The sequence below is a fragment of the Ambystoma mexicanum genome, chromosome 13 (assembly GCF_040938575.1).
Source record: "Ambystoma mexicanum isolate Mex_15411 chromosome 13, UKY_AmexF1_1, whole genome shotgun sequence".
Lineage (NCBI taxonomy): Eukaryota > Metazoa > Chordata > Amphibia > Caudata > Ambystomatidae > Ambystoma > Ambystoma mexicanum.
In genome coordinates, this window is record NC_090938.1 from 731,165,630 (window position 1) to 731,183,439 (window position 17,810).

General features: G+C 45.3%; 1 protein-coding gene across 16 annotated transcripts in view; it reads right to left on the reverse strand.

Moving 5' to 3' along the window:
- Positions 1-17,810, reverse strand: part of TNXB (tenascin XB) — a 687,232-nt gene that overhangs the window by 159,913 nt on the left and 509,509 nt on the right. For 14 of the 16 annotated variants that reach the window (XM_069634959.1, XM_069634963.1, XM_069634962.1 and 11 more), the window contains one exon: positions 11,374-11,667. The exons of the other annotated variants lie outside the window; for them this stretch is intronic. In XM_069634959.1, coding sequence (XP_069491060.1) covers positions 11,374-11,667 — 294 coding nt within the window. The remainder of the gene's footprint in view (positions 1-11,373; positions 11,668-17,810) is intronic. 16 annotated transcript variants of the gene reach the window in all.

Genomic DNA, 17,810 nt, shown 5'->3' on the forward strand with positions numbered 1-17,810 from the left:
ATAGTGTACAAATAGTGTGCTCAGACTGGCTATATTTGAGAGACATTTAGCAAAGTTAAAATGTATGTTTTGGAATGATTCAAATGAGTATCGTATAGTATTCGAATGTTTATGATGCTTTCACCTAAAATCGGCAACACACGAGGAAGATACCTTTGTGAATATGTGCAAGGCCATTCCCCCTCCCTCCCTGCGAAGACTGCCAAACAAGAGAGCAGAGGACCGCGCCGCGCTGCTCCACCTCCCCTAACTAGGCTGGAGCCGCTTCAAAGATTTGTAGTCCCCTCTGCAGCACCCAAGGCCATGGCCCGCCACCTGCATTATTTACAGCCCAGCAGTAAACCTCCGCCTGAATACACAAATCCAAAGGCGCCCTCTCTTAAACCCTGCAACCCACCGGATCACCTTAGGCTTATGGCCCCTGTACAATTAGGACACCCAATACTATGGCAACATACAGCAGCACATTCATAATGACTTCTAACAAGACAGAAAGACATGTACCGCCTGTCCCATGCCCTGAGACCTAGCCCCACGACCTATGGTACCCGGTCAACAGGACACTGGTAACCATGCACTGATGAATCGCCATCAAACCCCTCTCAAGGTGCATTCCTCCTGTGTTGCATTAACCTGTAGAATAACCTATTGAAAGATTTACTAAAGAAGATAATATTGCAATAACTGAATGATTGTGGTGTGCATGGCCTAGGGCAAATAAGTCAGGAAAAGACATTCATCTCTGACACTGGCCACAGTGGTACAACAACACCGCCCGGATGAACCCAGCTGATCTGTCAGGCCCAGCCCAACCCACGAGGCTGACCAGTGACGTCCTCCAGCCAAGGCCAACCACATCGCAGCAGCACCTATAGCTAGTCGTCGCCACCCAATCCCATTGAACTTGTGCCCCCTATAGTATGTAGGCTCTGATGACCTTTTTTGTAAATATATACGCCTGTCTTTGCTATTGTCAGACAGAGCGCTCTCAGAGTTTGTAGAGTTCTTTGCATGCCATATTCTGATTGATAAACTCCCACTTACGCTCACCCGCACTCTGTCTTGGCCTTATTCCCATCTGGGAGAGTCCATTATTGTCTCTCATTGCAGGGAGGATCGTGCTGGTTGGGGACGCTTGCCTTCAATGTATACATAAAGCCATAAGGCTAAAAATGTATTAAATCAAATAAATAAACATGTTGTATTTTGTAATGAGTTAAAGGTTATTCTGTAATAATGCATGGTTGTTTATATGTAAGGTGTTTTAAGCATGTTAGTGAAAAGTTCCTTAGTGAACCATATCGCTAAATAAATGAAAAATAAATAATGATTGCTTTATACGCTTGTCAGCTAGGGTGTTGTTTTTTTTGTCATGTTATGATCATTTATTGTTCTGTCGCAGCCTTATTCCACCCTGACGGATGTGTGGCTCCGGGAGTTTAGGAGTTCAGTGGAGATGCTTTTTACATGGGATAAAGTACCGCCTACCATACGCTGTAAGAATATTGCAAATCACGGAGGAGTTTATAAGGGCACGGACTCCAAGGTGATTTGCAATACGCTTTGTTTATGGTAAGGGGGATTTGATACATTGCAATACATGACCACACACTGTAAGACCCTTAAATGACTCCTCTGTTGCACACTATAATGTTAAAGGTCTTCCATTTGCTCATGCATATAATCAATATAGAATCTGTGTTGACTTTTAAAAAATCAGAAAATGCAGCTCAATGTTGTCCAGAAAAATAACTCAAGCAGTTTAATACATTGTATTAAAAAAATCGTTCATGTTGTGCTGAGTTAAACAGCAGTTTCTTGTCACATACTGTCTGCAATGTGTCACAGAAACACTGTGTAAGCAAGGAATTTGAAAAGCTTTTTGCGGCTTTAATTAGGTGTTGCAGTGACAGCTGAAATTCTCTCTGCTGGATCAAGCAGGAGGCATTGTGATGTCACAACTGAAGGCGTAGTAACCGATTACAGAGCAGTTGTGATGTCATTTTCTCATTACAGGTCAGTTATGATGTCACAACTAGCCTGTAATAAGAACATTATTTCCAGGCTTTCATACAGATATTGCAGGCAGCCATAAAATGATTATCGTCAGCAGAATGATAGCAGCACAGGTACCTGGGAATGCATGAGGTCCATCAAAGGGCAAAGATCGACTTTAAATAGGATGGGAACAATCCTGAACCCAGAGGGACCCCACAAGTCAGGGTTAGTAACCGAGCAGAAGGGGGTAAGGAACACACAGGGCGTCCTGTTGGAGATAAATGAGGGAAGACATTTTATTGCTGGACGTCCAATTACTATGTTTCATAATCTGTCGATAAGTATGTTCTCGTTGATGGTGTAGAATGCTGCCCAGAGGTCAAGTAAGGTCATGCTGGCATCCCCATCCCAGTCCACTAGGAGTTAAGATAATTCAATACAGACACATGGTCAGACTCAGTACCTCTTCAGGGGTCTGGAAGCTGCCCAGCAGGGAATTTCCTTCAATCAATGGAGAGAGTTGTGTCACTGGGGCCCTCTCTTTCATGAATATGAAAACTGCCCAGGACTATTCATTCGTGAAAGTGTGCCTACTTGGCTGGGGAAGTGCCCAGTATGCTATCGTGGGTGGGAAGTTTGTGCAACAAGAGAAGATGGTACATGTATCTAGAGGAGAAGGAGCATCAAATGAGCAGTGATTTGCAGGTCACAGTGCTGCAGAGCACAGGAGCATGGTGAATGCAGAGTGCTCCACCTTCATGGGAGCTGGTATGGTTCAGAACGAGATTGACACCGCATTCCCTGCCAGCCCGGACAGTGTGATAAACAGGATGTTCTATTTGTCAGACTGTAGGAGGTCAACCATGGCCTCCCCGTGTCTCACGGCAGAGCAGACTTTAGATTCCAGGCATAACACCGGAATCTAATACCTGGGTCGGGTATTTCTGGATCATTATGCCAGGAGTCTTTGGTGTCATGTGAGATCTAGATTCTCGAAAAGATGGTCTATGATCAGGTGTCCTTTATATACATATATTTATAGATATAATTGAATTAAGTTCCTAATTGTGTCATAGTTTAGGGGGACTCTACTGTATTTAAGGACCATGGTTACTTGAGGATCATAACCTACAAACATATTAGCATCCAATGGCTTGCAAGGTGTGGTGTGGATGGGTGCAAGCAAGCCAGCCTTAAGCCCGGCCTTAAGCGTGCCAGCGGCGCTGCTGCTGGGAGCGCGGCTGGCGTCACTGGCATCAGCCCTGACATGGAGCTGCAACTGTTGAAAAGAGAACAAGAACTAGCAAATGTAAAGAAACACTCCTGGACACCTGGGCCCACAAGAGTTTAAGGATTCCTAACTTCATGTGGCGATCTCAGGCAGAGTAAGTGCACACAGTAAAAATGAGTCTCAGGAGCAAATATCAAAATACCTAAAATCTTCAATAAATTCTTTTGTAAAAAGAATCTTGTGCAACAGTTCCTTTTAGCGTCATCACACAGGCAATCTCACAAGTGTCATCACGCACATGCACTCCCTAGAGCATCTACTGCGCATCCATGACCTAGGCCCTGAGATAGGGCTGATATCAATCAAAAGAAAGATGAACAAATGAGTGAAGATACGCCCTGCTCAGAAGCTGTTTTCTCTACTCTGCTGCTGCAAAACAATCAATAAGTAATTATTCTGTTTCTTGAGTTTTTGACCACGTTTTCAAGGTTTTGACAAAGGAAGAGGTATGATTTTACCCGTCTCAAGTCACTACAACACGCAGTGTTATAGAATCTTTAAATTTCCCATACCCATCAAAGAAAGAGAAAAGCAAAGGTCCAAATCTACCACCTGCCCCCAAAGGAATGTTGGATAAGATAGTAAATGAGTTGGGGAAACAGGTTTGAAGACCCTGGGGGGATTCTTTGTCAGCCAAGACAGGCGTTTATCAGGAAACAGGGGTATTTATCAGAGAGTCAGGGTATCTAAAAGAACAGTAAGACCGTGGCCGGAGGCAGCTCCAAGCCTGACATATGACTGGCCCGGGCCCCACCCTACTGGCTCTGTCCCACAAGCCCCCACCTGTCGACCCACGTCCCCATTCCCTGCACAAGATGTTGGCATCACGCTGATCAGCCGCCACTCACACGTCACCTGAAATTTCAAAGGGAATTAACTACGATTAGGCCTGTTCTTGTTAAACCTATGTCAAGCCTACCTATCTGGGAATTAACATGCAGAACCACTGTTACAGTCAGGGAATTTCTCTCATAGACCCATTAACCCGAACCATCGGGACAGACAAGGTCAGCTGAGCGGGCTCTGGAAATTAGCTAGGAACAGGGGTCTCTTACCATTAAGCACAGACACTCACTCACACCAATATGCCCACTCTCTCATTTACACCCACAAACAACAGAACGCAGTTATACCCCTCAATCAATTTCGGCCTAGCTGCACGCATACCTACACAACTCCATGAACACCTCAACAGTCTCTAGAATGCAGTTATACACCACGTGAAAATCGGCCTAGCTGCACCCAATCTCATACACAGTCTCCACCACCGCCAGAATGCATGCTGGGAGACCAACTACCTTGGTGCACACATTCCACGGATCTCCCACTACCACTGCACCGTGCCTAGCATTCGAATGCAGCCACTCACCATAGAATCCGCACTGGCTGCACACATAATGAGTGCATCCAGGCACTATATACTACCCTGCTCTCTCCACTGACCGGGTCTAGGGTCCCCAAGGGTGTTCAACCCACAGCGGTTTGAGATCATACCAGTGGTACATAAGGAGCTATACAAATACACAATAACATAACATAACATAACTATGTGTTGCTGAAGCCTCACACAATCGATGTCCCTATCGCATTAACATGAAGGGGTCATGCTTCAATGCAATTGATAACATGTGCTTTTGTGTGTGACCCTATGAGAGGCAGCATTTGTTGGTTACCCGGAGAGGCTGAAACAAAGTAAGTTCCTAATAGAGGAACTCCCGTCCCCTGCACACTTTCACTAGCTCAAATAGAGCCCAATTATTAATATGACTTAGATACACCAAATATATGTGTACATACTTTGCAATACTTATTATTTAGTTTAAAGCACAAAAAAACATTTTAGTATTCATTGAAGAACCTCCACACATAAATTGTAGGTATTTCCAGTTTCTTTAATTTTCAATAATTCATAGTTGGCCCAACGCGTTTCGAGAAGTTCATCTCTTCTTCAGGGGCATATTGAACAAAATGTATCACATTTAAAGGGACATTTCAACAAAACATGGAATTATCTATATGATAATATATATTCAAAGTCAATCATAATTCAATATATTGTATTCACATACATTCTCATCAGGAAAGAACCCAATGTACTGCTGGCTTAGGTAAATATCATTAAAGTAAACATATTCACTCAGTTATTCAACTATAAAGTTGTTCGGTCTATTCTATCCTAGACAATCAGGTGTGTCCAACAATCAATATACCAAATTCCAAGTTTCAAGTAGTAGATATTCTATATATTTTTTTTAAAAAAGGCATTCAAGGGTCTGACCGCCAAATGGCGGTGTAATAGAGGCATTCAAGTGGGAGATATCATTGTCATTGTTGGTAGTTGACAAGAGAAAGAGTGGTTCATTCATAAATGGAGGGCTATTAATCAATGATTATTCATGTTGAGAGATATGAGGCGGGCTGTATCTTTACAAAAGAATATTAGTCTCAAAAGGTTTTTGTGCTTACCCTTATGGTAAGGAAAGTAGTCACCGTGAAGGTAGAATGCAAACAATCTCAACCCGGAGGATCCGGCAGAACACGAGATGCTGTGACTTCTCAGTCGTCTGGGTCGTACTCTAATGTTTAAAATGTGTAGAAAAAGCCGTTAGAGCCTGATCGTGTAGTTTAAGGAAGCAAGGTAGTGCAGAGGAGGATCTGCTTACCTTCTCAGTCTGGCAAGAAAGGAGAAATGGCGTGTCCGTTCCCGTGCTCGTAGTAAGAGTACCGGGTGGCACACTGAAGTAATGGCGCTTGACTATGACGTCACCGCGCAGTGGCGTCAGGTGACGTCACTATTGTAAACAGAAAATCGGGAAGAGTAGTGTACGTTAGTGGTGAGTGCAACAAAACATACAAATGTAGAACATGTATTAAGAATGTATGGAAGTGATCAAGTTCTGAAAGGTAGGTAAGACGTCAGAGCGGACGGACGTCTTGGGATAGAAAGATCCCTTAGAAACATAAGAGCAGAGTTGGAATAGTTCTCGAGTGATAATAGTGTTCATGGGAGTTCCTAAGAGTAGGTCTCAAATGGCATTACAGTAAGGTAGATGTCAAACAACAGTAAAAAGACATACTAGTGGTTCTGGGAAATGTGGTTGTGTAGGTACAAATGTTTCACCTGTACACAAGTTCAGAAAAAACATACCTGTAGTCCTTTGCAACGGTACTGCTTAAAGCAGGTGTATTCCTTTAAAAGTCCATTCGGGCTCACACTTTCTGCTTCAACTCGCCTGTTGTTTTGAGGCTTACAGTCTACATCACCCTGATATTTCATGGAAACCTTTGTATATATGTACAATATGCATGGGTACATATATCATTACATACAATGTTCTACATTGGACGTCTGTCTCAATGATGGGAGACTTACACTCTAATGAGTAACCAGTTCACCTTTGTTACATTGGGAACTTTGTATCATTCGTTTTTTTTTAAGTAACTTACATAAGTGTATATTGGACTAAATTTGGTTAGTACATTGGGTATTTCACAAGAATGGACCTAAGTAAAAGTCTTCGTTTAAGCCCAATGGAGTCATGGCATCCAATTTATGGATCCAGAATAATTCTCTTATTTTTTTACCGCTATTAGGGTGTCTTATGTGGTCCCCCTTGAGGAGCAGTGTTGGCAGTTGAGGCAGGCATGTGTTCCCATCTTCTGTTTTCTGAATGTGGTTTGGGTTGGTTTCTTCATTCTCAACTGCCAACACAGCTCCAACCTCATCAAGGGGGACCACATAAGACACCCTAGTAGCGGTAAAAAAATAATGCTAAAGGACTTTGCCACTTGTGAAAGTAAAAATGTCATCTACGGATTAAAGTGTCCATGTGGAAAATATTATGTGGGTAAGACCACCCGCAAAGTACGTGAGAGATGGATGGAACATAAATCCAATATACGAATGGGCAACATTAAATCCCCAGTTGCCAGACACTTGAAAGAAAATGGACATTATATATCTCAATTGAGACTGGTTGTACTAGAGGTGCTTCGAACAGCCCCAAGAGGGGGAGACTTAGCCAAACGATTGGCACAAAGAGAATTATTCTGGATCCATAACTTGGATGCCATGACTCCATTCGGCTTAAACGAAGACTTTTACTTAGGTCCATTCTTGTGAAATACCCAATGTACTAACCAAATTTAGTCCAATATACACTTATGTAAGTTATTTTAAAAAAACCGAATGATACAAAGTTTCCAATGTAACAAAGGTGAACTGGTTACTCATTAGAGTGTAAGTCTCCCATCATTGAGACAGACGTTCAATGTAGAACATTGTATGTAATGATATATGTACTCATGCATATTGTACATATATACAAAGGTTTCCATGAAATATCAGGGTGATGTAGACTGTAAGCCTCAAAACAACAGGCGAGTTGAATCAGAAAGTGTGAGCCCAAATGGACTTTTAAAGGAATACACCTGCTTTAAGCAGTACCGTTGCAAAGGACTACAAGTATGTTTTTTCTAAAACATTTGTAGAGGTGAAACATTTGTACCTACACAACCACATTTCCCAGAACCACTAGTATGTTTATTTACTGTTGTTTGACATCTACCTTACTGTAATGCCATTTGAGACCTACTCTTAGGAACACCCATGAACACTATTACCACTAGAGAACTATTCCAACTCTGCTCTTATGTTTTTAAGGGATCTTTCTATCCCAAGACGTCCGTCCGCTCTGACGTCTTACCTACCTTTCAGTACTTGATCACTTCCATACATTCTTAATACATTTTCTACCTTCGTATGTTTTGTTGCACTCGCCACTAACGTACACTACTCTTCCCGATTTTTTGTTTACAATAGTGACGTCACCTGACGCCACTGCGCGGTGACGTCATAGTCAAGCGCCATTACTTCAGTGTGCCGCCCGGTACTCTTACTACGAGCACGGGAACGGACACGCCATTTCTCCTTTCTTGTCGGACTGAGAAGGTAAGCAGATCCGCCTCTGCACTAGCTTGCTTCCTTAAACTACACGATCGGGCTCTAAAGCCTTTTTCTACACATTTTAAACATTAGAGTACGACCCAGACGACTGAGAAGTCACAGCATCACGTGTTCTGCCGGATCCTCCGGGTTGAGATTGTTGCCATTCTACCTTCACGGTGGCTACTTTCCTTACCATAAGGGTAAGCACAAAAACCTTTTGAGACTAATATTTTTTTGTAAAGATACAGCCCGCCTCATATCTCTCAACATGAATAATCATTGATTAATAGCCCTCCATTTATGAATGAACCACTCTTTCTCTTGTCAACTACCGACAATGACAATTATATCTCCCACTTGAATGCCTCTATTACACCGCCATTTGGCAGTCAGACCCTTGAATGCCTTTTTTAAAAAAAATATATAGAATATCTACTACTTGAAACTTTGAATTTGGTATATTGATTGTTGGACACACCTGATTGTCTAGGATAGAATAGACAGAACAACTTTATAGTTGAATAACTGAGTGAATATGTTTACTTTAATGATATTTACCTAAGCCAGCAGTACATTGGGTTCTTTCCTGATGAGAATGCATGTGAATACAATATATTGAATTATGATTGACTTTGAATATATATTATCATATAGATAATTAAATGTTTTGTTGATTTCCCTTTAGATGTGATACATTTTGTTCAATATGCCCCTGAAGAAGAGATGAACTTCTCGAAACGCGTTGGGCCAACTATGAATTATTGAAAATTACAGAAACTGGAAATACCTACAATTTATGTGTGGAGGTTCTTCATTGAATACTAAAATGTTTTTTTGTGCTTTAAACTAAATAATAAGTATTGCCAAGTATGTACACACATATTTGGTGTATCTAAGTCATATTAATAATTGGGCTCTATTTGAGCTAGTGAAAGTGTGCAGGGGACGGGAGTTTGTCTATTAGGAACTTACTTTGTTTTCGTATATTTTGCAACCCATATGCCAGGGTTGACTGTTATTTCCCCTGCACCTTAAATTGTCCTAAAAGCACTATTGTGCTATTTAACATTTATCCAAATACACAAACATCATCAATAGGAGTGCATGGTGAACACAATTGTGGTTTTCACTTACCCGGAGAGGCTGGCCAATGAATGCAAGGCAGGCTAAGTGATGACATGTGCTTTTGCATGTTAGGCCAGAAGGGGCTTGGAGCAGAGTGCATTTGCAGTCTCTCTGGTCATTGCTGCTTTGGGCCAGTCTTTCACAGGTTTTTCATGGAGATAGTTTCTAGGGAGGGGCTAAGCCGTGGCCTCCATGGGATGGACAGAGCTACTACTAACAGAACATTCCACAAAGCAGGGATCGAGGCCAGTAGGAGCAGGAGTCGTAATAACTGTAGTACTTTGGGCCAAAGCAGCGAGTTGTACTTATATTTTAGAGACTAAAGTGTTTGTGATCAGGGCTAGAGATCGGGTGTGTGCCGAGGACACCATAACAGTCAGACAGGCATGAGCCTACAGATAGGAAAACTCCTTTTTTAGTGCATGTTTCCCCACCGGGGGGAGGGATATTTGTAGAGCCCCTTTGCATCCTCTCTAGCTTTAAAAGAATGCCAGAGGTCACCAGAGTGATAGGAGGACCACACTAGCCTTTCTCTGTCTCGCAGCACGCATGTAGAGTGCACCACTCCGAAGTAAAGCTGATGTTGGGATCTGGAGGACCATGGGTTGATATGTAATGTCGGAAGTGACCCATGATCCAGCCATGTCCCACGGAGGCTGCCTGTTCAAGGTCTGTAGGTACATTTGAAGGCAGGTTAGTGCCTAGTTGTTCACCCAAAGGAGTGCCATGACAAGGAAAATGGGAGCTCTGTTTGCCCAGTGAGGAAACTCTAATCATTAAATAAGGTAGATGCAAACTGAGCACATATGCAAAGTGAAATTTGCAGAACTGACTGTTTATTCATGTGACATGCAAGGGGCGGAGACTTTGCAAATATGCCATTCTGTGACTTCCCCGCTCCTCCGAAAGAGCTTGGGCCGCTTACTCTCTCAAGCAAGGGATAAGAAATAGAAGTCTCCAAGCATAGTGCCAAACAGCTGCTCTGGTGAGCCAATCACAGTGCCAAACTGCTGGCCTGGTGACTCAAGCACAGTGCCAAACAGCTGGTCTGGTGAGCCAATCACAGTGACAAACGGCTGGTCTGGTGACTCAAGCACAGTGCCAAACAGCTGGTCTGGTGAGCCAAGCACAGGGCCAAACAGCTGCTCTGGTGAGCCAATCACAGTGCCAAATTGCTGGTCTGGTGAGCCAAGCACAGTGCCAAACAGCTGCTCTGGTGAACCAAGCACAGTGCCAAACAGCTGCTCTGGTGAGCCAATCACAGTGGAGCTGTGGAAGGTGTGGAAAAAGAGCTGCCACAGCTGAATTCTCGAGTCTCAGTGCCATGTCCTGGCAACATCCCTTTGAGACATGGGTGCTGTGCTCCACACATCAAGAGATTGTCTCTTTATGATTGTCATCAATACTTAAGGTCGTTTACCAACATAAGGATTGCAAGCCCATATTCCTGAAATCCTAATTGAAACCAATGGGGTGTAGCCAGTTTCATCATTCCCCAAGGCACAGTGAGATCATCCCGAACCCCAAAGCTAGTTTAAAGGGTCACTGTTTTCCTGCACATTGAGCCCTGAGCCAGACACCTATATACTTCTCACGTACGTACAGTACATGCCAGGTGCTGGGCCCCAGACACTGCATACACATGTATGGCAGAATTGTCAATTTGTTAATGGAATGGTACCCATGTTTTCTGGACACTATGCGTAATGCAGTGGGACAGTGTCACTCAATGGCTGGTGATAGCACTTGGATTTCATGGTCAATGCCTGGAAACCCCACCCCCTCTTTCCCAGGGATAGATCTATGATGGATCAACACCATGTTTTAAAGTCCAATTTGGCCAGTCCCAAGCCACTAAAAACCAAGAGGTGCCAACCCTAAGAATACTAAGGTGATCTGCCGTAGGTCTTCAGCAAAAAATAACCTGCAGAAATTGGATACTCAAGAAAAGGGAGGCCAACAGACACCCAACACTGGAGCGGGAAAGGACTAAGCTCAGCTTTATCTGTACCTGCTGTGGTGGTGAACTCAGTTGACCTGGGCTGTGTGCGCATCCCTTCGGAGATACCATAGAGGACAACGGTATACTTTTTGGAAGGCTCAAGGCTGGAGATGGTGGCATCTTCCCGATCCCCGTCTACTGGAAGCTCCTGCAGCCTTCCGTCGGTATCCCTGTACTGAATGAGGAAAGAGTCAAAGTGCCCGCTGTGGGAAGTCCAGGAAAGCCTCACAGACTTCTCTGTGACATCGGAAGCAGACAGATCCCCCAGCTCGGGCAGCTGGGATGAGGCTTTTGCTGGTGACGCTACAATGGAACAGAAACAAAATCTGATATTTAGTGTTCTCCGCAGACCTAGAATGCAAGCATTGTTAGCGAAAAGAGAAACATCTTGCACGGGACGGCTCATCAGCACAAATCAGATGTATGAATCTGCAATATTTGCGGAAGCAATGGGAATAAAAAGTAAGCACCCCCTGGGCAAAGATTACCACTGGGCCATCAGTACCTGTGATGACGTCACTGGATAGCGGTCCAACGCGGGCCTCACCGACAATACCCTGTAGATAAAACGTGCACTTTTCAGAAGGAACCAGGCCGGAGATGGTGGTCTCCTGCTGGTCCCCATCCACCACCCGCTCCTGGGGATTCCCTTCTGCGTCCCTGTACTAAATGAGGAAAGAGTCAAAGTCCCCTCCCCGCGTTGTCCAGGAGAGTCGGAGAGAGTCTTCCGTGACTTTGGAAATGGAGAGGTCTGTTAGCATGGGCAATGGAGACACTGCCGTTTCTGGAAAAAAGCGAGATTGACGTTCATGTAATTTTCATGCAAGAGGTTCACATTCACAGATTCAGAGGTCCTGGTCAAGAGATGTTGGATAAGATAGTAAATGAGTTGGGGCAACAGGTTTGAAGACCCTGGGGGGATTCTTTGTCCGCCAAAGCAGGCGTTTGTCAGGAAACAGGGGTATTTATCAGAGAGTCAGGGGTATCTAAAAGAACAGTAAGACCCTGGCCAGAGGCAGGCCCAAGCCTGAAATATGACTGGTCCTATCACAACCCTACTGGTTCTGTCCAACAAGCCCCCACCTGTTGACAAACGTCCCCATTCCTTGTACAAGATGTTGGCCTCAGGCTGATCAGCCGCCACTCACACGTCACCTGAAATTTGAAAGTGAATTCATTGGAAAAAAGAAAAATATTGTTTTATTAATTTTGAGGGAAAAGAGATGTCAGTGTCTTTCGTCCCCCAAAAGGCTCCAAGAGCAAGGCTCCATTCCTAGAAAAAAAAGCAGTTAGAAGAGATTTGTGAGTTTTGGGTTTAGAAGAAATGGGTTTTGTGAGGGATGGAAGGCCACGAAGACCATCTGCACTTCCAAAAATGGAAGTGCACGCTGCCTGTCTCCCCAAGGATGGAGAAGTCCCATCAAAGCAAGTGAGGTGGCCCTACCGGAGCCTAAGGGCAGTATTGCTCCACCATTGTGGAAAACCGAAGAAGCAAGCCTCCTGTTTATCAGGCAGCGTGGACAACACACAAATGATACTGCTGGCTCTGCCACCATCTCGATCAGATTTGGGGATCTACCACCCGATATATCTCGAAGAAAAGATTATGCCTTACTTCCCAACACGCACCCTAAGGTCAAGCACTTACCCTCCTGTTAGTGGTTCCAGTCTCCAATTCAGCTAGTGTTAGAGGGTCCGCCTACTCAACCTCGGCGCCAAAACTGTGGAATTCACTTCCTTTCCACATTCGACACAACCAAGCCTACATGGCATTCCGTAAAGCACTGAAAACCTGGCTTTTTCCATAAACCCTGTAAGGGACCACTTAGGGTCGCTAAACCCTCCACCAACGTTCAGATTCATGGAAAGTAGGAACAGCCGGGTCATGGAAGCCGACTAGAACGGCATTATCATGGACAGTAGGAACAGTCGGGTCACGGAAGCTGGCTCAAGGCATCAGTCTGCTCTGGGCCAGGTAGCTGCTGGCTCAACTACAAATGACCTAGCAGCCCCTTTTGTGTCAACAAGCTGACCATGCACCCCCCGTGCGCTCCAATCTTAAATGCCCACAACTCCAAACCTGAGACATAACAAGACTATAATCATATGCTATGACAAAGCCTCTCACTGTCAACTGAGAAGACATGCACCACGCTCTAAGACCAGGAGATCTCTATATCTATTAACCTGGAAACGAATACCCTGACCCCAAACTAGAGCCCAACAACACCTAGGTTCCCCGCCATAATTGAGCTTAAACATTATCTTCCCCTAAGTAAGCACAACGTTATTACTCCAGGAGACGCCCAGCACTGTCATACCAACTTATCCGCAAGCCACTGCGCATAACTACAATCCAAGAGCATAATAGCTCCTCAGTCAGTCAACTACGATTAGGCCTGTTCTTGTTAAACCTATGTCAAGCCTACCTATCTGTGAATTAACATGCAGAACCACTGTTCCAGTCAGGGAATTTCTCTCATAGACCCATTAACCCGAACCACCGGGACAGACATGGTCAGCTCAGCGGGCTTTGGAAAGTAGCTAGGAACAGGGGTCTCTTACCATTAAGCACAGACACTCACTCACACCAATATGCTCACTCTCTCCTTTAGACCCACAAACAACAGAACGCAGCTATACCCCTCGATCGATTTCGGCCTAGCTGCACGCATACCTACACAACTCCATGAACACCTCAACAGTCTTTAGAATGCAGTTATACACCACGTGAAAATCGGCCTTGCTGCACACAATCTCATACACAGGCTCCACCGCCGCCAGAATGCATGCTGGGAGACCAACTACCTTGGTGCACACATTCCACGGATCTCCCACTACCACTGCACCGTGCCTAGCATTAGAATGCAGCCACTCACCATGCAATCCACACTGGCTGCACACATAATGAGTGCATCCAGGCACTATATACTACCCTGCTCTCTCCACTGACCGGGACTAGGGTCCCCAAGGGTGTTCAACCCACAGCGGTTTGAGATCATACCAGTGGTACATAAGGAGCTATACAAATAAACAATAACATAACATAACTATGTGTTGCTGAAGCCTCACACAATCGATGTCCCTATCGCATTAACATGAAGGGGTCATGCTTCAATGCAATTGATAACATGTGCTTTTGTATGTGAGCCTATGAGAGGCAGCATTTGTTGGTTACCCGGAGAGGCTGGCCAATGAATGCAAGACTGGCTAAGTGATGACATGTGCTTTTGCGTGTGCGGCCAGAAGGGGCTTGGAGAAGAGTGCATTTGCAGTCTCTCTGGGCATTGCTGCTTTGGGTCAGTCTTTCACAGGTTTTTCATGGAGATACTTTCTAGGGAGGGGCTAAGCCGTGGCTCCCCCAGGAATCCAGATCCAGGCACGGCCTCCATGGGATGGACAGGGCTACTACTAACAGGGCCTTCCACAAAGCAGGGATCGAGGCCAGTAGGGGCTGGAGTCGTAATCACGGTAGTACTTTGGGCCAAAGCAGCGAGTTGTACTTATATTTTAGAGACTAAAGTGTTTGTGATCAGGGCTAGAGATCGGGTGTGTGCCGAGGACACCATAACAGTCAGACAGGCATAAGCCTACAGATAGGAAAACTCCTTTTTAAGTGCATGTTTCCCCACCGGGGGGAGGGATATTTGAAGAGCCCCTTTGCATCCTCTCTAGCTTTAAAAGAATGCCAGAGGTCACCAGAGTGATAGGAGGACCACACTAGCCTTTCTCTGTCTCGCAGCACGCATGTAGAGTGCATCAGTCCGAAGTAAAGCTGATGTTGGGATCTGGAGGACCATGGGTTGATATGTAATGTCTGAAGTGACCCATGATCCAGCCATGTCCCACGGAGGCTGCCTGTTCAAGGTCTGTAGGTCCATTTGAAGGCAGGTTTGTGCCTACTTGTTCACCCAAAGGAGTGCCATGACAAGGAAAATGGGAGCTCTGTTTGCCCAGTGAGGAAACTCTAATCATTAAATAAGGTAGATGCAAACTGAGCACATATGCAAAGTGAAATGTGCAGAACTGACTGTTTATTCATGTGACATGCAAGGGGCGGAGACTTTGCAAATATGCCATTCTGTGACTTCCCCGCTCCTCCGAAAGAGCTTGGGCCGCTTACTCTCTCAAGCAAGGGATCAGAAATAGAAGTCTCCAAGCATCCAAGCATAGTGCCAAACAGCTGCTCTGGTGAGCCAATCACAGTGCCAAACTGCTGGTCTGGTGACTCAAGCACAGTGCCAAACAGCTGGTCTGGTGAGCCAATCACAGTGACAAACGGCTGGTCTGGTGACTCAAGCATAGTGCCAAACAGCTGCTCTGGTGAGCCAATCACAGTGCCAAACTGCTGGTATGGTGACTCAAGCACAGTGCCAAACAGCTGGTCTGGTGAGCCAATCACAGTGACAAACGGCTGGTCTGGTGACTCAAGCATAGTGCCAAACAACTGCTCTGGTGAGCCAATCACAGTGCCAAACTGCTGGTCTGGTGACTCAAGCACAGTGCCAAACAGCTGGTCTGGTGAGCCAATCACAGTGACAAACGGCTGGTCTGGTGACTCAAGCACAGTGCCAAACAGCTGGTCTGGTGAGCCAAGCACAGGGCCAAACAGCGGCTCTGGTGAGCCAATCACAGTGCCAAATTGCTGGTCTGGTGAGCCAAGCACAGTGCCAAACAGCTGCTCTGGTGAACCAAGCACAGTGCCAAACAGCTGCTCTGGTGAGCCAATCACAGTGGAGCTGTGAAAGATGTGGAAAAAGAGCTGCCACAGCTGAATTCTCGAGTCTCAGTGCCATGTCCTGGCAACATCCCTTTGAGACATGGGTGCTGTGCTCCACACATCAAGAGATTGTCTCTTTATGATTGTGATCAATACTTAAGGTCGTTTACCAACATAAGGATGGCAAGCCCATATTCCTGAAATCCTAATTTCAACCAATGGGGTGTAGCCAGTCTCATCATTCCCCAAGGCACAGTGAGACTATCCTGAACTCCAAAGCTAGTTCAACGGGTCACTGTTTTTCTGCACATTGAGCCCTGAGCCAGACACCCTATATACTTCTCATGTACGTACAGTACATGCCAGGTGCTGGGCCCCAGACACTGCATACACATGTGTGGCAGAATTGTCAATTTGTTAATGGAATTGTACCCATGTTTTCTGGACACTATGCGTAATGCAGTGCGGCAGTGTCACTCAATGGCTGGTGATAGCACCTGGATGTCATGGTCAACGCCTGGAAACCCCACCCCCTCTTTCCCAGGGATAGATCTATGATGGATCAACACCATGTTTTAAAGTCCAATTTGGCCAGTCCCATGTGTAGGGGAGGATTGGCCCAAAAGACCCCCCTCCCCTGCATCCTCTCCCCCGGTGAGGGCCATGGCTCGTCAGGGGTCCCCTCCTTACCACCAGGGCCCAGGTGGAGGATGGCTCACCTGCCGAAGAAATTGACCAAACCTGCTGAATTTAGCAAGGCCTCAGAAACCATTTTGTCTAATAAAGATGGTGTGAGCCCGGCGCACCGCAGCGCGGCCCCCACCTTTGGAGAGTTTCAATTATCCCTGTGGCCGCAGCTCCCTGGCAGATCCGCTGTGAGCCCGTTCCCACGAACAAGACGGACATGAGCTAGTGTAAGATACCAACACTGTAACATTTCACCTTCCGCAGTGTATCGCTGCTCCCAGCATGACCCGGCCAGCAGAGCCTGGGTGGAAAAAGAACTGTAAAATGGTCCTTTGATAAAAGCAAAGGTTCCCAAATACTAATGACAAAACTACCTGCGGTGGAAGCGTTCTCTCCACAACCTCTTTGACTAAAAAAACCTGTAAAATGTATAGATATGGCAGAGTGCGTGCTCATATGACATTAGGAATGAAGCACCCACATCGTTGTAGCTATGCACAAATAGTAAAAGCGTCCCGGGGTTTTTTTTGTTATGCGTATCACTGAAAAGATTACACCACACGGTCCCGCGCCATAACCGAACTAATGCTGCTAGAGTGCAAAGAAAGACAAATGCAACCATATTGAGAGCTCGTGTAAAGGGTGCATGAAAATGCACCCTTCATGTGTGTATGTCCAAGCCCATTATGTGCCACTGCCGTCAGTTGTAGTGGCGAGTCGTTTCTATGCGCTCCACCAACCTCACTACTACCTCACTTACTGCGAATGTATAAGCATATAGCAAAATGTTGTAGTTGTTAAAACATAGTGTACAAGTAATGTGCTCGGACTGGCTATATGAGAGGCATTAGCAATGATAAAACGTGAGCTTTGGAATGACTCAATTAGTATTGTATATTATTTGAATGTTTATGCTACTTTCACCTAAAATCAGCAATACACGAGGAAGATACCTTTTGTGAGCATATGCAAGGCCATTCCCCCTCCCTCTCAGCGCAGCCTGCCAGACAAGAAAGCAGAGGCCCGTGCCGCGAAGCTC